A 19,563-nucleotide genomic window follows, 5' to 3' on the forward strand; every position below is an offset into this window, starting at 1 on the left:
CTACCTTATCTTAAGGAACCAAGCGCGAGTATAGGTTCTACCAAATTTTGAGGAGTGTTGATTGGTCCTGAAAGGCCACTCCCACATTCATTTCCAAAATATAAAAGGAGCTGTCAAAAGCAGTCGAGACGCAGTTAATTCTTTTTAGTTCAATTTGACGCAGTTAATTCTTTTTAGTTCAGTTCGACGCAGTTAATTCTTTTTAGTTCAGTTCGACGCAGTTAATTCTTTTTAGTTCAGTTCGACGCAGTTAATTCTTTTTAGTTCAGTTCGACACAGTTAATTCAGCTTAGTTTAGTTACGCGCGCAGTTAATTCTATTCTTCAATTCAGTTCAGTTCAAGACAGTTATTCTTTTATACATTCAATTCAATTCAGTTCAAGACAGTTAATTCTTTTATTCAGTTTAATATTTCATTTCATTCTTACATACAGTTTTGGTCAGAAATCAACTTGATCAAGGTGAGAACTATCCTCGCGCTTCCTCAGAAATACATTCCATATTTTCCTTTTTATTGTTCTGTTTCACTCTTATATTTTTCTTTTTATTATTAAACGAAAGTATTATATACATCAAATCGCTGAAACCTAAATCTCTGCTCTGTGTCTCACTCAATTACATATATTCAAGTACATATATATATATATGAGTATCCGAGGGATTGTTGCGACTGTCGCTGCCAATAGCGTGGCCCCCGTCTTACAGCAGTTCTCTTCTGGATATTAATAATTTTTGCATTATTTCCATGCCTACTAAAGGCGGACGAAGACAGCGAGAGAGGAAATTAAGGTTTCAAATAAAATCATCTCAAATCACGATCCTTTCCCGTATTCCGAAAAACTATTCAATACTTCCCAGTGAACATTATTAACCGCACAACCTAATCTCCGATCCCCGAGTAAATTGCTTAAATGCATTGACTCAAAATACGGAGAAAATCTCAATAAAATTACGTAACAGATACAATCAATTTCAGTACATTGACTGCGATATAACAATTCAAAAATCACATATTAACTCAATTTTAGTTAAATGATTGAATTCTTGTTTGGGTATCAAGCTAAATACAACAGATGATAATGAAGTTCTTAATTTTGGACAACGGCCTAACGATGATTCACTGAGAGCATTCATCTATTGTTTTACAACGTATCAACTTGACTCCGACAATTTTATTGTTACACTGAAGAGGACCTAATCTTAAGATCGAAACGTTTGTAATTGGTGATTGACATATGTATTATTTTTGATCAGACGTACAACTGTGTCGGCTCTCATTGGCTTTATACTCCTTTATTGATTTTATCTTTGGAGTTTTTTTCAATTTTAATTGTTTCCGTAGTTGTATTTAATTTGTTTTCTGTTTTTAAATTATTTTTTTTTAAGTTGTTTTTTGTACTAAAACGAACAATTTTTTCCTGTAATAAAATTACATTCGACAAATAATTTTTGTGTTTACTATAATATTATAACTTCAACTTGCTCTCCTGTAAAAACTACTTGTCAGACACAATTTTGGAAAAGGAAAAAGTTGTTTCTTTTAGGATAAAGTGTCATATTCTGTACTCCGAATTCGTGAATTTCGGATCACCCTGTATAGATATAATAACCATAGTGTATTATTTAAAAAATTATCGCAAACGTAAATAAAATAATATGTAAAACAATACCGTTACGGTTCTGAATTTCAAGGTTTACCAGTGAAATGGCGACAATCTCATTATAGCGTTCAGGACCCCGAATCGCACGCTAAATCGGGTGTATAAACGTAACTATACCATAGTCCTTTTACAAATAAGAGAGAACAAGTAATAATATTTATGATTTCATAAGTTACGTAACAAACTAGACAACCACCAATAGATATTATCTTAATAGATACATGTCAAACATGTATCTATTGAGATAATACAAGTCTTTTTCTCTGTATCAACAACGTGATTTGGCACATTCTGCATATTTTTTAATTAATCATATATGTCTATTACATAAGCATTGTTAGCAACTGAGTGCTTTTCAGTATACAGTAAGACATTGATGGATTCATACTCAGTTTTCACAGTGACGTTCTTCGATCGTACGAACATAATACAACAGATATAATATCATTTTCGAGTCAGTTAATTTTCTCACAAATGAGAAATTTCCAATAATATTATGATTAAAAAATTGCGAATAATGGATTATAAATCGTATTGTCTAGTGCAAATTATAGAAGCATAAAAGAAGTTTATAATTTAATATTTTAATGAAATCATACTTAATATTGACATTTTACGAAAGAGTTGTTTGTTGTCATATTTCAGATTTACGATGGTACTTGCGGAATTAATCGGGGTCTTCATTTTTGCCTTGAGCATCTTGTATGTTTATTATAAATTTGTGATATTTAATTTCTGGCACAAGAGAGGTGTTTTTTATATTAAACCCGTTGTACCCGTCGGAAATTTAACAGATCTTCTAATTGGAAAGGTGTCAGTAGGCCAGTATCTTTATATCTAATATATATATATATATTAACATATATAAAAATAAGAGGAACTTATTTTTTACAATTTCTCATAAATTAGGGGAGATCGGAGCTACTTCTCGGGATTGATTGTCAAAATGCTTATAACTCAAACAGGACATGGTAGAAAAATTTTTTTTTACTGTAGATTGCTGATATAATATTAATTTTTTATGTGAAATGATTTACACAAATATTGTATATTATATATTATTTATAGCGATTTTTAAAAAAATGAAGTTGGTGAGTAAATTTTTTTCTTATCATCTATTTTGTTGTCTGACAAATCTTTGACATTATTAATCGCGATATTCCTGTATTCATAGAAAATGACATGTCCTAAAAAATTTTTGCTACAATTAATTAATCTTTATCCTGACAAAGTTTGTGAATACAATCTCTTTTATTAAAAATGGCTATGTGGAATAGATTGACCAAAATGAGACGAGGTTATATATAGATGACAACTAATTTTAATATTTTTAGAGAATATGTACTTACAAATATTAATATTATGAAACAATCATCAATCAGAAATTTCCGGGCGATTGAGAGCAATAATAGCACAGAAGTTGGTGCGTTTGATATCTTCTCAATAGTATATTTCAATTCTTACATAACATATTGCTCGAACGTTTCAGCTCCATTTGAGTTATCTTTAGCGATGAAGTAACTACATGTGATGTTCTTGATTGTCATTCATGTGATGTATTAAATCAAAGAGTGCAGCAAGTAGAGTCTCTCAATTACAAATTTTTCTACTTGCTGCACATTTCGATTTAATACATCACATGAATTATAACCAAGAACATCACATGTAATTACTTCATCGCTGAAGATGACTCGAACGGAGCTGAAACGTTTGAGCGATACGTTATGTATAAGAATTGAAATATACTATTGTGAAGATATCAAACGCACCAACTTCTACGCCATCACTGCTCTCAATCGCTCGGAAATTTTTGATTGATAATTGTTTTATTATCTAGAGAGCTCAATTTAGTTTATTAATTTGTAAACATATTAAATAATATTTCATATAGATATATGTTTTTTATTTTTTATATAGAAACTACGGTACACAAAAACAAATTACATATTTTATGATTAAAATAACTATTTTATTCGTATTAATACCATAGTTACTATTATTACTCAAAATATAGAATTGATATTAAAATAAAAATTGTATTTTTTATATGTGTTGTCCATTACAAATATGCTATTGCCAATCCTGGAACGTATGACAATCAACCCAGAACACGGGATTAGTTGTCACATTTTCGCAGCTTCATTTAAAATTAAATAACTTATTTTTACGATATGATGAAAATTTACGAGTAATATTTTTTTTAATACCTAAAGAATGTAGATCCGGAGACACTGGTAGTGTCTCGGCGCTAAGCTATGGCACAAGACACGGACGTGCTTCCTTTATATATTATAACGTATATAATATTTCAAAATCAAGCATTTACTTTTTCCTAAAAATCAATTATCAAAACCTGTGACAACCGACGCTGGTCTCCCCTACTTAATTCTCAGCAAACAAAAATGAATTGAAATAGGTTGAAACGAATTTAAATTTCCAAAAGTGCGCATTCATAAACGTTGAAATAAATCCTTTTCAGTCGTACTACATTTTTATTCGTTTACAGGAATTGCATAAAGCACATTTCTATATCTTTTAATCTAAAAAAAATTGCATTTTTTAAATGCATTGGGAATACTGTTCAAATCAAAATTTTTATGCAGTATTTCAATTCAATTTTGAATCTGAAAAAGATTTTCTATCCAATTAAATTTTAAAAAAGTGAAAATGTACGATTGCTACTAAAGTACGCATTTGTAAGGATTTAAATGATTTGAAACTTTAATCCATTTTAATCCATTCTTGTTTACTATTATAAGTTTTTCTGTTGTTTTTGTGTTATTTACTAAGTTTATAGAAATTGAGTACACTGAGAACAAAATGCTGTTGATTTAATAAAAGTCTATATTACGGGCTGTCACTAACATAAGTGATTAATTCATGCGTATATTTTATTGATTATTGAAATAATAATTTATGCCTTTGTGTCAATAAAAATATAGACCGTAATATAGACTTTAATTGAATCAACAGCATTTTTTTCTCAGTGTATAGTGAGTTCGAATATTTTGTTTTTTATATTATTATATTTTATATTATATTTAATTTGTTATATTTAATTAGATTTATCTTCAGAGCCGTATTTATATCTTTATTTATATTATATAATTATACATATAAAATATTTTTTCCCGGCTAATTATAACTTTACTTTTATTTACACATTTCTTTCGAAGTAGTTCTTTTAAGTATAGTATACACATCTTTGTCAACATCTAATTGTAAAACATCGACAACGTATCCCTGAAAATGACTTTAATTATTATACTTCTTTCAATTCCTTACGTCATCGCGTTTGCAATGGCTGCGTTCGGCAGAGCAAGCAGCTTTGTTCTCGATACAATTCTTCGATACGATTGATCCTTGCTTTTGGTTCCTCATGGATCTAAATTTATAAACCAATCGTATTGAAGAATTTTACATTTGTAAAGTTGCTTTCTCTGCTGAACACAGCCATTGATTTCTTAAAAAATCATTATATTTTCGTGTACGTCGAAATTATCATGATCAGAGCAAAATCTTAAAATAATGAAATTACGATTACTCTGTAAATAAATAATATCTTCTTTATTTTGAATGTCAATTTCAACTCACTTTGGAGTTCTCCTCAGCATATATAGATATACATCGGAAAGCTTACACATGAAAAAGATTATGTCACTCATAAATTGCCAGAGATGGAGTGATGTTAAATCTGGCGATGCAAGAAATCTAATTAGAATAGAAGAATATGAAATTAAAAAATCGAATGATTCACTTTAGTTATTAGTAGATAGAAAGTGTCAAGAAGCTTTGATGCATAATTATTCATAGAATTACATTTGCTTAAAGAGTAAGAACAAGAAATCAGACATAATGATCGACAGTGTCCGTATTATGTCCGTACGTTAGGACATGTCGCACAAGTTTAAAAAAATATTAAAATAAACGAAAAGTCATATAGTACATATTCTTGTTAATATTGACAATATAATATTATGAAGAATATTTATTACGTATTATGTAATACAGAAGAATATCAGCAAGAATATCCATTACATATTATGTAATACAAAAGAACATAAAAACGAACATACAATTATAATTAAGAAAATTAATCATTATAATAATTAAAATTATTTAGCATAATTACATAAGCATATAGCAATCCTTCGTTAGTTCACTTATATGAACTATTTTTTTGCATGTATTTTTTTGCATGTGTGCGTAATTGAGTGCTTAACGTACAGATGTAATACAGATACCGGCGATCTTTCTTGCTTGTCTGATTTCTTGCTCTTACTTTTTATACAAATGTAATTGTGTGAATAATTAAGTATTAAAGCTTCTGGACACATTCTCTATCTATAAAGTGAGTCACTCGATTTATCAGTGTTTCATATTTTTCCATTCTAGTGTTTTTTGCATTTCCAGATTTAATATCACTTCATTTCTGGCAATTTGTGACACAATCTTTTTGGATGTGTGCATGAGCATATCCATTTCGATGTTATTATCTATATAACTGAGGAGAACTTCAAGGGAAGTTGAAACGTTTAAAATAAAGAAGATCTTTATATCTACAGAGTAATCGTAAATTCATTATTCTTTAAGATGTTGTGCCTGATTTGGCATATTATATAATATATATAACTATCAGGCACGAAAGAGTTAAGCAGTACCTTGACAAACATAACATCATGGCTGTGTAGCACACGCACATATTTTCCAGACCGCCTGATCTCTTGTCTGTTTTCGCGCTTAGAAGAAGCCTCTGAAGCGATTCGCAAGCACACAAGGAAGTCACTAAAAATGCGACAAAAGCAAAAAAATGATAAATTATTTTCAGAAATGATTCTAAACGCTTTACAAATGTTGGTAAATGTGTGTAGCTGTCGAAAGGAAATACTTTGAAAGAAATCTTGTTAAATAAAGATAGAATTAGCTATTTCGGCATTAAAAATTAATTCCGAGAAAATGTGAATACACAAGTACTTATGCATGAAGAATTTTCATTAATTATGTTTTATATTTTATAAAATTGTAATTGCTACAACTTACAATTATTATATTGTGCTTATTGATCTTTGAATAATTATTACACATTTTATTTTTATTTTAATAAATTTAATAATTTATGTTATTTATTTCTACTTGAAACATGAAATTAATTAAAAAGTAATTTTGTTTTCAACAGGCGAATTCTTCAAGAATGCTTATATGAAATATAAGGATCATCGCGCTTTTGGAATGTATACGTTATTTAAACCAAATTTAATAGTCGCCGATCCCGATCTTATTCGAACGGTATTGACAAAGGAATTCGGGAGTTTCCATGATCGTGGAATGTACTTCAACGAAAAAGTTGACCCGTTGTCCGCCCATTTGTTTCTTATGCCCGGAAAAAAATGGCGAAATTTACGCGTCAAATTGACACCAACTTTTACTTCAGGAAAAATGAAACAGATGTTTCCGATTATGAAAGAATATAGCGAAAAACTTGCAAAGTGTTTAAATGAAAAAGCACAAATGAGAGATTCCATTGAAATGAAAGACATGCTTGCAAGGTAAATTAATTTTAAAGAAATTGATATTAAAATAAAATTTTTTTAACAACAAAAGTAGAATCTCATTTAATGTAAAAGTTATTAGCCTAATAGAAAATAAAATTAGAAATATAATGATAAATAAACAACATATCCAAATTAAGAAAAAGTGTTTTGTCCTTTTGGCGTATATAGAATATAATACTTTTGGTAATTAATTTAATCTACTTGTAATATCATGCAAAAACGGCCGGATTAAAAAAAACCGTTTAAGATGAAAGTTATGTCAAATATCAAATTTTATCGAAATTACGAAATACCAATTTTATACCAAGTTGAAAGCAAACGGGAATAAACTCTTATGAATAAAGAAACATTGATTTTCCCATTTTAAAATTGTTGTGTTTTTTCAAAAACAAATAATATTCAAACAAAGATTCAGAAATAATAGTTATGAGAGAGTGGAAAGATTCAAACGGAGTTCTAAGATTTAAATAGAATGCTGCCAATAAAGAAGCAATAATAGATGTAATACAAAAAATTTTTTCATTATATAATTTAATTTACTGACAATCAAAAAATAACATTTTCGACTTTTACTTGGTTTTTAAATTTTTAAGTTAAAATTTTAAGTAAAAGTCGAAAATGTTATTCTTTGATTGTCAGTAAATTAAATTATATAATGAAAAAATTTTTTGTATTACATCTATTATTGCTTCTTTATTGGCAGCATTCTATTTAAATCTTAGAACTCCGTTTGAATCTTTCCACTCTCTCATAACTATTATTTCTGAATCTTTGTTTGAATATTATTTGTTTTTGCAAAAACACAACAATTTTAAAATGGGAAAATCAATGTTTCTTTATTCATAAGAGTTTATTCTCGTTTGCTTTCAACTTGGTATAAAATTGGTATTTCGTAATTTCGATAAAATTTGATAATATTAATTAAAAACTGTTTATCAATTCTATGAATAGATATTCGACGGATGTGATCATGTCAACAGCTTTTGGTATCGAATCTAATTGCATTGAGGATCCTAATAACAAGTATCGAGGCTACCAAAAAAAGATTTTAGAGATACATCCAATTTGGATTGCCTTATCTATGTTTGCACCGAAAGTTATGGATTTTTTTTGCATCCCCTTCACGGACCAAAGCGTCACCAGTTTCTATACAAATATGTTTCGAGAGACTGTAGAATATAGGCAATCTCATAATATCGTTAGATATGACTTCGTGAATCTGCTTTTACAACTAATGAAGAGGGACTATGTTGATCCTGATGATGACAAGAAGATCACCAACGTATCATGTAATATATAAATTATATAATTTATGTTTATTCTTATATTAACAAACTTTTCCACTATATATGTTATAAATATAAATTATTTCTCTTTGCAATTCATATAAATCAAATAAATTAATTTTGTTCTTAAAATGTGCTTTCGTTTAAAATTATATGATAATTAAATATGTCGTTTTTTTACTTGCAGCAACTGTGAATAAACTTACCCTGACAGAAGCGACTGCGCAAAGTTACGTCTTCTTCGTAGCTGGCTTCGAAACCTCCTCAACAACGGCAACGTATGCTCTGTATGAATTAGCTCAACATCAAGATATTCAAGACAAAGTTCGCAAGGAAATCGACGAAGTATTGCAAAAGCATGGTGAACTGACCTACGACGCTGTGTGCGACATGACATATCTTCATAAAGTAGTAAATGGCAAGTATATATATTATCGCACTGAAATGACAATTAAATTGACGTCAATTTAACGTCGAAATTATCAAATTGTCGTCAAATCAACTTCGATTATTGTCGAAATCATCAAATTAATCTCGAATCGACGTTGATCTCATTATCATTTCTGGCTCGGGTAGTACACTGAAAAAAAACTGATATTATTTCAACAGCATTATATTAAATGTAAATAATTCTATTCATTTAACAGCAATATTAATGAAATAAATGATATTTTACAAAAACAAGAGCATAAGTATTTGTTTCATTGATAACGCTTTTTAAGCTTTCACGAGTATATCTTCAAAGAGTTTAGAACGGCCTAGCCGTTCACGTTGGCATTAGCATTATCAATGGATAAGAACACGGCGATAACCCGCAAAACTTCTGATATATTTGTTTCGTTAATGGAGTTATTGAATTAATAAAATCATTTTCAGTTAAGATAAGGTTGTTGATACATTTTTTTTCAGTGTATAGTAATGAGGGGATAGCTAGCGAACTATATCAGTTCCTATATGTCTAAAACCTAGTAAAAAAAATCATCTATAGATCTAAAGAGTTCTTTTGTGATTTCTATTAGTACGGATTACAAAATTTTTCGTATATACGTGATACGGGATTTGAACTTCGCGATCTGTCAATTACGAGATCGTCGCTCTTATTTGGAACATACCCGTTGCATTATGTTATAATTTCACAATTATTTTGAAATAAAATTTTATATTTTTATGTAAAAAAATTTTTTAGTACAGGAAAAAAATGTATTATACGAAAATATCTCGTTATTTATATACTACTATGAATGTATGTTCATATATATTACTTCTATTTTGGGAAAGATATGTATCTAATTCGTAATTTTCTTTTACGTACTGCAGAGACTTTGAGAAAATATCCACCTCTTCCTGTCTTGAATCGCGTTTGTACCAAAGAAATAACATTACCTACAACAAACATTCGTGTGCCAGAAGGAACATTAATAACTATACCGATATTTGGCTTACATCGAGATCCGTCGATATACCCGAATCCAGATAAATTTGACCCCGAACGATTCAACGCAGACGAAATAGAAGCAAGGCATTCCTACGCTTATTTGCCATTCGGAGAAGGCCCACGAAACTGTATTGGTGTGTATTAATCCATTAATACTGTATCTAATTTATACTGAAGTTGATAAAATCATCTTGTTATTTTTGAAGTTACATATGCTTAAAAATGATGTTTTATTAATATTTAGACTGCTACTACACTGAAAAAAAATTAGCTAAATCTGAGTAAATATTTCTTTGAATTGTTGCAAATAAACATTTATTCAGAGCAAATAAATATTTGCTCAATAAAATACAATGATACTTAAATCAAATTAATGGTTCTTGTATCAAATAAATATATGTTTACATTTAGTAAATAATTTACTTAAAAAATATTTACTTAAATTTAGTTTTTTCTCTGTGTATATATCCTAGTAGCATCCTTAATAGTACAGAGACATGGATGCCGTGGATACCCTAAAGATGTTCAGTTATAAATAATATATGTTTTCTCTCTCCCTTCCTTGTTCTCTCTCTTTTTGTCTCTCTCTCTTTCTCCCCTTCTTTCTCCCTCTTGCGAAAATGTTTATAAAGGTATATTTTTAAGTTATTGATTTAATTCTGCATAACTTCTGCTGTTTTCATATATTAAAATAATCAGTAAATATATCTTAATGGGATGTTTTGAAGAAACCTTTGTAAAACCATCAAAATGTCTATAAGAAAAATACAAAAATGTTTCGCAAATGTCATATGTATATTACTAATTTTCAGGTTCGCGATTTGGCTATGCGCAAACAAAGGTTGGACTCGTGAGTCTTTTGTCGAGATATATAATTAAGCTTCACCCCCGGACTCCGGTCCCACTTATCTTCAGCGAAAGTAGTCTCATTCTCACAGCGAAAAGTGGTGTGCACTTTATTATTGAACCACGAAAATAATTGCGATATCAGATATCAAGAATGAAAATATTGTAGAACAAATCTATTTTATGTATCAATTTTTTTTATTTTTATTGATCTTGTTTCTATACATTATATATTATTATATACTATTATGTTATGTTTTATTATATTAAATGTGATAATATAATAATATAAACTACTTAGCGCTCGTGTTTCGTGTGAAATATTCGAACAAATAAATATTGTAGTCAACATAATTATTTGAATTTTTGCGGGAATATTTGATGAATTAAACACTAAACATTTAAATAAATTTTTATTATAACTAACACTGGCCTAGATTATCTTTATATAACACTTTAATTGTTGAATCGGACGATCATTTTGCATGAATGACTATGTAATACGAATTAAGTGAATATAACGGTTCCTGCATTTTTCCTCTAACAATACAGACCAAGAAGCCACTGTAGTGATTTTGTTATCTATAGTGATAAGTAGACTGCGGAACTTTATGTAAAATACTTAACTGAATGTTTTGCATAAAATGCATATTTTGCAATTTTGTAAATTTACAGATGGCAATCTCAATCTTTTTACTTCACCTTTTAATAACTCTTTAACAAACAATGATTGACTGCTAAAACTGTCCGATAGTTAATATTCAGTTAAGTATTTTGCATAAAGTTCCGCAGTCTAGTGATAAATATTGAAACTGGGTAACCTGTTAATTTATGTAAAACATAAAAACAATATATATACATATATTTCAGCTCGGTCGCGGTCGCTTGAAGGAGACGTGAGCTTCCCAAATGTGTTGTAGATTTTGATATTTTTACTGAAAGCGTCAAGGTTGAATGTTGTTGCAATCAAAGACAATTAATACCTTCATTACAAGACAGGTGGACTCCCATACCTCTCAGGATGCAAGGGATTGCCATACTGGGTCAAAGTGGTATATTTTTCTAGAAAAAAAAAGAATCGATTGTGACAAGGTTAAATTGTTGTCTATTTAATTTTAATACCAATTGTCGAGAAATATGATTCCCATACCTTTTGAATCGTCGCTGCGTTTAGCAGAGAAAGCAGCTCTGCAACTGTTGTAAAATTCTTCAATATGATTGGTTTATATATTTAAATCCATAATAAGGAACCAAAAGCAAGAACCAATCGTATTGAAAAATTTTACAACATTTGTAAAACTGTTTTTCTCTGCTGAACATAGCCATTACGGAAATCCTAAAGCCGTCCGTATTACCCATTAAATCATAATTTTTGCACATAACAATTACTTTTTTTCTCTTTTATAGATTCGAAAATCCTTTTGCAGGATTAAAGTTTGCGCATTAATATGTGTTTTGTAAGGTGGAGTTTATGCCAAGAACGGCAAAACATTTTACTTAAAATTTCAATTTTGGAATTTTTTGTCATTCGTAGCATCAACTCCACCTTACAAACATGTATTAATGCATATTTTATTCCTGGGGAAGGATTTTCGAATCTGTAAAAGAGGAAAAAGTAATTGTTATACAAAAATTACGATTTAGTCAATAATGCAGTTGCCTTTAGGATTCCCCTAAAATTTATGCTTCTGCTCATTAGGTGACTAAAAACAAAATTGCGAATATTGTAAAATGGTAGAGGAATTTTCATCTCAGTTTTTTATCATGAATATCATTATATGAGAGATTAGTGAGTTCTTTTTGAGGTACACTCTGTATTGTAGAGTTCGTTATAGGTTTTCTGTAATTTTGACTCTAGCAAAACATCCTACAATAATTTTTTCTAATGATAACGTATCGAAATTGTAATGAATGTCATGAATGTCATGAATGTCATAAATGTCATAAAAATCATAAATGTCATAAATGTTATAAATGAGATAGGAAAAAGTATTATATATGCATATATTTATGCATATATTTATGCATTGGGTACAATATTTACACATGCAATATTTTTATATAATTAAAAAATGTCTTGTGTGCAACATCGTTATGTAATATAGAAGCGTTATTCTTTTCGTAAAAGATACACTATAGCATCTCGTTTATAAAAAGATGTACTTTATTACGAAAAATATATTTGATACGATGAGATCCTACACTGTTTTTTTGGTAATAAATTTATACTGTAGCTTTATTGCGATAGCGTACCTGGAAACAGCTCGCAAATTCCCTCCACATGAGCTAAGCGCGAACGAGTGGCGTGGCTATAAATAGCGATCGAAGCGTGTAACAGCGTATGTCTTTTTACGTATATTATTTATAAGTTCTGTAGATACATATTTAAAAAGACGTGCAAGTCTAATGCGAAATTAATTTGAATTATTGAAGTTAATTTAAATAATTATAAGAGTTTATAAGTTTCTTTTTTATTTAAATACTTTTTAGTATACAGGAGTTAAATGCTGTTTAGTACACAGTAAGGCATTGGTGGATTCATACTCATAAGTTTTCACAGTGACATGCTTCGATTGTATGAACATAAGCTCTGTTTCGGCTGAGTTTTTCCTCCCAGACAACATAGAATATTTATGATAAATTATTGTTATTCATTTTTTAAAATGCTATATATAAATATTTTATACATATCTTACATAAAGCTTTATTCGAAATATTATTAAAAAATAGGCTAAATATTTTGTGTAATACTTATGATAAATATAAATAAATATTTTTTATGGGTACTTTTTTTTATTTGAATCATATTGTCTTAATAAATATTTTTATAGCATTTACTATAAGATTTACAATAAACATTTCATAATATTTATTATAAATATTTTTTATCTACGCAATCTAAGACAATGAAAATATTTACAAGATATTTAAAATTAAGTCTTATAAATATTTATAAATATTTTGTAAACATTTTAAAAATATTTGAAAAATTATCGCAAACGTAAATAAAATAATATATAAAATAACACCACTGCGATCCTGAAATTCAAGGTTTGCCAGTGAAGGGCCAGTGAGGACAATTTCATTATAGCGTTCTTAATGTTGACGTTTTACACAAGAGTAGTTTGTCATCATATTTCAGATTTACGATGGTACTTGCGGAATTAATTGGGGTCTCCATCTTTGCCTTGAGCATCTTGTATATTTATTATAAATTTGTGATATTTAATTTCTGGCACAAGAGAGGTGTTTTTTATGTTAAACCCGTTGTACCCACCGGTAATTTAACAGATCTTGTAACTGGAAAAATGTCAGCAGGTCAGTATCTTTATCTAATATTAACATATGTAAAAATAAGAGGAATTACACATACTTGTAATGTTAATGTATAATTATTTACACAATTGGGAAAGTTCCTCTTATTTTTACAAGAGTTACTAATAAATTACTCAATTCTCAGCAAACGAAAATAAACTGAATGTGTTAAAACCGATTAAATTTTCAATAGTACGCATTCGCAAACGTTGAAATAAATCCTTTTCAATTAATGCATTTTCATTCGTTTATAGGAACTGCACAATTCTATATCTCCCCATTTAATACTGCTCAAATTAAAATTTTGAATAAAAAATGCATTTTTTTCAATTCAAGTGAATCTGAAAGAGATTTTCCATCCACTTGAATTTTAAAAAAGTGAAAATGTATAAATGGTTTTCAGAAATGATTCTAAATGCTTTACAAATGTTGATAAATGTGTGTAGTTGTCCAAGGAAACAACTTTAAAAGAAATGTTGTGAAACACAAAAATATAATTATTTATATTGCCGTTAAAAATCAATTCTGGGAACATATTAATCCACAAGTAAATGCATGAAAGAAGAATTCTCATTAATTAAATTTTGTATTTTATAAAAATTAATTGCTACAACATACAATCATTAAATTGTGCTTATCGTTCTTTAAACAATCATTACCCATTTTATTTATATTTAATAAATTTAATAATATATGTTACTTATTTCTACTTGAAATACGAAATTAATTAAAAAGTAATTTTGTTTTCAACAGGCCAACTCTTTCAGAATGCTTACATAAAATATAAGGATCATCGCGCTTTTGGAATGTATACATTATTTAAACCAAATTTGGTTATCGCCGATCCTGATCTTATTCGAACGGTATTGACAAAGGAATTCGGGAGTTTTCATGATCGTGGACTGTACTTCAACGAAAAAGTTGACCCGTTGTCCGGCAATTTGGTTCTTTTACCTGGAAAAAAATGGCGAAATTTACGTGTCAAATTGACATCAACTTTTTCTTCAGGAAAAATAAAACAGATGTTCCCGATTATGAAAGTATATAGCGAAAAACTTGCAATGTATCTAAAAGAAAAAGCACAAATGAGAGATTCCATTGAGATGAAAGACATGTTGCAAAGGTAAATTAATTTTAAAGAAATTGTTATAAAAATAAAATTTGTTTAACTACAAAAGATAGAAACTCCTTCATTTTAATATAAAGGTTGTTAGCCTAATAGAAAATAAAATTAGAATTATGTGATAAATAGATAAACAACATATCCAAATTAAGAAAAAGTGTTTTGTCCTTTTGGCGTATACAGAATGTAATACTCTTGTTAATTTATTTAATCCACTTATAATATAATGCAAAAACGACTGGATTAAGAAAAAACCGTTTGGCATAAAAGTTATGTATATGTATATTACAAAAAAGTTTATAAAAGATTCAAAACTTTATTCAGTTCTTTTCATCACAAAAATTGCATAAAAATTTCTTAAACTTATTTATACGATGTTTACAGCATATATTTTTTTCATTAAAATCGATTCAGTTTTTTTCGAGAAATCCTACTTTTATTTTACTTTCTCTCTTCATAATACAATTTCAAGGCTAATGTTTAGAGAAGTTGTATATCTCAAGGGTGGGAACTAATGACATCAATTTGAGCTCGATTAGGGGATAAATTTTACATGATTATTCTGATATGCCCTTTTCAATATGTTAAGATATTGAATTCATGACCACATTACTAATAATAGCTGCACATTTGTTCATATTTTTATAGATGATTTACTATCCTTGCGTAGACCTATTCAGTGTTGAAGTTTTTAATATTTGATTTTAATGGACTTCACACCTTTTCCTATGGATTTAACAAGATTTTTACTTCTGATCGATGAATTTGTTATCTCCGTTTAAATAATCGGAGTACATTGTTCAATTCTTATTTTCTATACTACAAGTTGCTAACATTTTACATGGCCTCTTATTACAGTTATTATTATAGTTTAATTGTTATCTCACTCTCACTTGGTATGTAGAATATTGATTTTGGGTTAAAAAGTTCATTTCGTTATGCGTTAGAATTGATGAAGACCAAGTAAAAGTCGAAAATGTTATTCTTTGATTTTCAATAAATTAAATTATGTAATGAAAATTTTTTTGTATTACATCTGGTGTTACTCCTTTTTGGCAGCTTTCCACTATCTTATGACTATTATTTTTGAATCTTTGTTTGAATATAATTTGTTTTTGCTAAAACACCACAACAATGTTAAAATGTTAAAATCAATGTTTCTTTATTTATATATAAAAGTTTATTCTAGTTTGTCTTCAACTTGGTATAAAAATTAAAATTGGTATTTCGTAATTTCAATAAAATTTGTTAAAATTAATTAAAAACTATTTATTAATTCTATCAATAGATATTCAACGGATGTGATCATGTCAACAGCTCTTGGTGTCGAATCTGATTGCATTGAGGATCCCAATAATATATACCAAATCTACCAAAAGAAGATTGTAGAGGTAAATCCGATTTGGGTTGCTTTGTCAATGTTTGCGCCGGGAATTATGGATTTCTTTTCCATCCCTGCTACGGACCGATACGTCACAAACTTCTATTTGAATATTTTTCGAGAGACTGTAGAATATAGGCAATCTCATAATATCGTTAAACATGATTTCGTGAATCTGCTCATACAACTAATGAAGAGGAACTATGTTGATCCTGATGACAAGAAGACTACAAACGTGTCATGTAATATATACTTAATTTTTATATTAATAAGCTTCTCCACAATGTCTTATAAAAATATATTATTTTTCTTTGCAATTTTGTAAACCAAATTAATTTTTTTTCTTAAAATGTGCTTTTGTTTAAAATTTTATCATAACTAAATATCTCATTTTTTTACTTGTAGCGACTGTTAATAAACTTACCATGACAGAAGCGGCTGCGACAAGTTATGGTTTGTTCCTAGGGGGTTTCGAAACCTCCGCAACAACGGCGACATTTGCTTTGTATGAGTTAGCTCAACATCAAGATATTCAAGACAAAGTTTGCAAGGAAATCGACAAAGTATTGGAAAAGCATGGTGAACTGACCTACGACGCTGTCAGCGAAATGACATATCTTCATAAAGTAATAAATGGTAAATATATATATTATCGCATTGTGTAATTAGTAGTCCCATCCAGAAATAACGGTCGTCCAGAATCAACGTCGGTTCAATGTTGAAATCATCAAACTAATGTCGAATCGACGTTGATTCTATTATCATTTCTGGATGGGATAGTACACTGCGAAAAAAATGATGTTATTTCAACATCATTACTTTAATTAAAAATTATCTTGTTAATTATCAACAGTATTAATGAAATAAATAAAATTTTACTGAAACAAGGACAAAACCCAGTGAGAAATGACAATGGAATTGACACTAAATCGATGTCGATTCGATGTCGAAATCATCACCAAATTCAACGTCAATTCGAAACCAATTTCATTGTTATTTCTCACTGGAAAGCATTTATTTCGTTGATAACGCTTTTTAGACTTTTACTTTTAGAAGGTTTGCGGGTTATCGCCGTGATTTTATCCATTGCTAATGCCAATAATGTTTCATGAAATTTGCCGTTCATGAATTAGCATTAGCAATGGATAAAAACACGGCAACTCGCAAATCTTCTGGTATATTTGTTTCATTAATGGTATTATTGAATTAACAAAATTGTTTTCAGTTAAGATAATGTTGTTAATAGATCTTTTTTTTCAGTGCATAGCAATTAGAGGATGACTAACGAACTATATCAGTCCCTATATATCTGAAGCCTAATCAAAAAGTCATCTAGATCTAAAAAGTTCTTTTGTGATTTCCATTAGTTAGTACGGATTACAAAATTTTTTTTTTTTTTCGTATATCCGAGATGCGGGATTTGAATTCGCGATCTATCGATTACGAATTCGTCGCTCTTATTTTGAACATCCCCGTTGCATTGTGTTAATTCCAATTATTTTGAAATACAATTTTTCATTTTTGTGTAATACAATTTTTCAGTACAGGAGAAAAATGTATTATACGAGAATATCTCGTTATTTATATACTACTATATGACGGTCATACAAATTATTTATATTTTGGAAAAGATGTATCTCCATACTTTTCTTTTACATAATGCAGAGACAATGAGAAAATATCCACCTATTCCTCTCGTGAATCGCATTTGTACCAAAGAAATTAACTTACCGACAACGAACATTCATGTGCCAAAAGGAACATTAATAACTATACCGATAATTGGCTTACATCGAGATCCGTCGATATACCCGAATCCAGATAAATTTGACCCTGAACGATTCAACGCAGACGAAATAGAAGCAAGGCATTCCTATGCTTATTTGCCATTCGGAGAAGGCCCGCGAAACTGTATCGGTGTGTATTAACCCATTAATACTGCATCTAATTTATACTGAATCATTGATAAAATTATATTGTTATTTTTGAAGTTGTCTATGCTTAAAAATGATGTTTTATTAATTAGACTGCTACTATATATCCTAGTAGCATCCTTAATAGTACAGAGACATTCCGTGGATGTCCTAATAAGGACGTTCAGTTATAAATAATATATATCTTCTCTCTTTAGTATCTATCGAAAATGTTTATAAAGGAATTTTATTAAATTATTGATTGAATTCTGCATAACTACTGTTTTCTACTGTTTTTATGTATTAAAAAAATTAGTAAATATACCCTTAGGTTGTATTTGAGGAAAGCTTTGTAAAACGATCAAAATGGCTATACGAAAAATACAGAACTGTTTCGCAAATGTCATATGTATTATTAACTTTCAGGTTCGCGATTTGGCTATATGCAAATAAAGGCTGGACTCGTAAGTCTTCTGTCGAGATATACATTTAAACTTCATCCCCAGACTCCAGTCCCACTTATTTTCAGCGAAAAAGGTTTCACTCTCATAGCGAAAACTGGTGTGTACCTTATTATTGAGCCACGAAAATAATTGTGACCTTATAAGACAGATATCAGCAATGAAAAATATTATAGGACAAATCCACTTTATGTATCAATTCTTTTGTTCTTATTGTACCTAATTGTTTCTGTATACTATATATTATTATACTCTTACGTTACGCTTTATTATTACATATAATAATATAATAATATAAACTACTTAGCGCGCCTGTTTCGTGTGAAATATTCAAATGAATAGATATTATTGTGCTATAGTCATAATTATTTGCGAGGATATGGGATGAATTAAACAATAAAAATTAAATAAATTTTTATTATAACATTGGCTTGGATTATTTTTATAGAACTTCAATACTTTTTTTGTTGAATCAAACGACTGGTACCATGGATCATGGATGACCGTGTGACGCTAATTAAGGGAATGTAGTCGTTCCTGCATCTTTCCTGTAACAAGTTTTATCCTCACTGTCTTATGTAGCGATCTTG

The 19,563-nt window shown here is 29.1% G+C and overlaps 1 protein-coding gene across 1 annotated transcript; it reads left to right on the forward strand.

Moving 5' to 3' along the window:
• The first annotated feature begins 2,036 nt into the window (after positions 1-2,036).
• LOC108768572 (uncharacterized) lies at positions 2,037-19,257 on the forward strand. The gene is made up of 14 exons (XM_018519038.1): positions 2,037-2,115; positions 2,307-2,482; positions 6,838-7,207; positions 8,165-8,502; positions 8,687-8,917; positions 9,817-10,068; positions 10,747-10,908; positions 13,283-13,301; positions 13,905-14,098; positions 14,849-15,218; positions 16,507-16,841; positions 17,005-17,235; positions 18,265-18,516; positions 18,939-19,257. The coding sequence occupies exons 2-14, from the start codon at positions 2,314-2,316 to the stop codon at positions 19,103-19,105; spliced, it is 3,090 nt and encodes a 1,029-aa protein (XP_018374540.1). The 5' UTR covers positions 2,037-2,115; positions 2,307-2,313; the 3' UTR covers positions 19,106-19,257.
• The last annotated feature ends 306 nt before the right edge of the window (positions 19,258-19,563 follow it).

The sequence above is a fragment of the Trachymyrmex cornetzi genome, unplaced genomic scaffold (assembly GCF_001594075.2).
Source record: "Trachymyrmex cornetzi isolate Tcor2-1 unplaced genomic scaffold, Tcor1.1 scaffold81, whole genome shotgun sequence".
Classification (NCBI taxonomy): domain Eukaryota; kingdom Metazoa; phylum Arthropoda; class Insecta; order Hymenoptera; family Formicidae; genus Trachymyrmex; species Trachymyrmex cornetzi.

Coding starts and splice junctions, on each gene's coding strand:
- LOC108768572 (XM_018519038.1), top strand. CDS start 2,314: ATGGTACTTGCGGAATTAATCGGGGTCTTCATTTTTGCCTTGAGCATC. Junction 8,503..8,686: donor GAAGATCACCAACGTATCAT/GTAATATATAAA, acceptor TTTTACTTGCAG/CAACTGTGAATAAACTTACC. Junction 18,517..18,938: donor AGGCCCGCGAAACTGTATCG/GTGTGTATTAAC, acceptor ATTAACTTTCAG/GTTCGCGATTTGGCTATATG.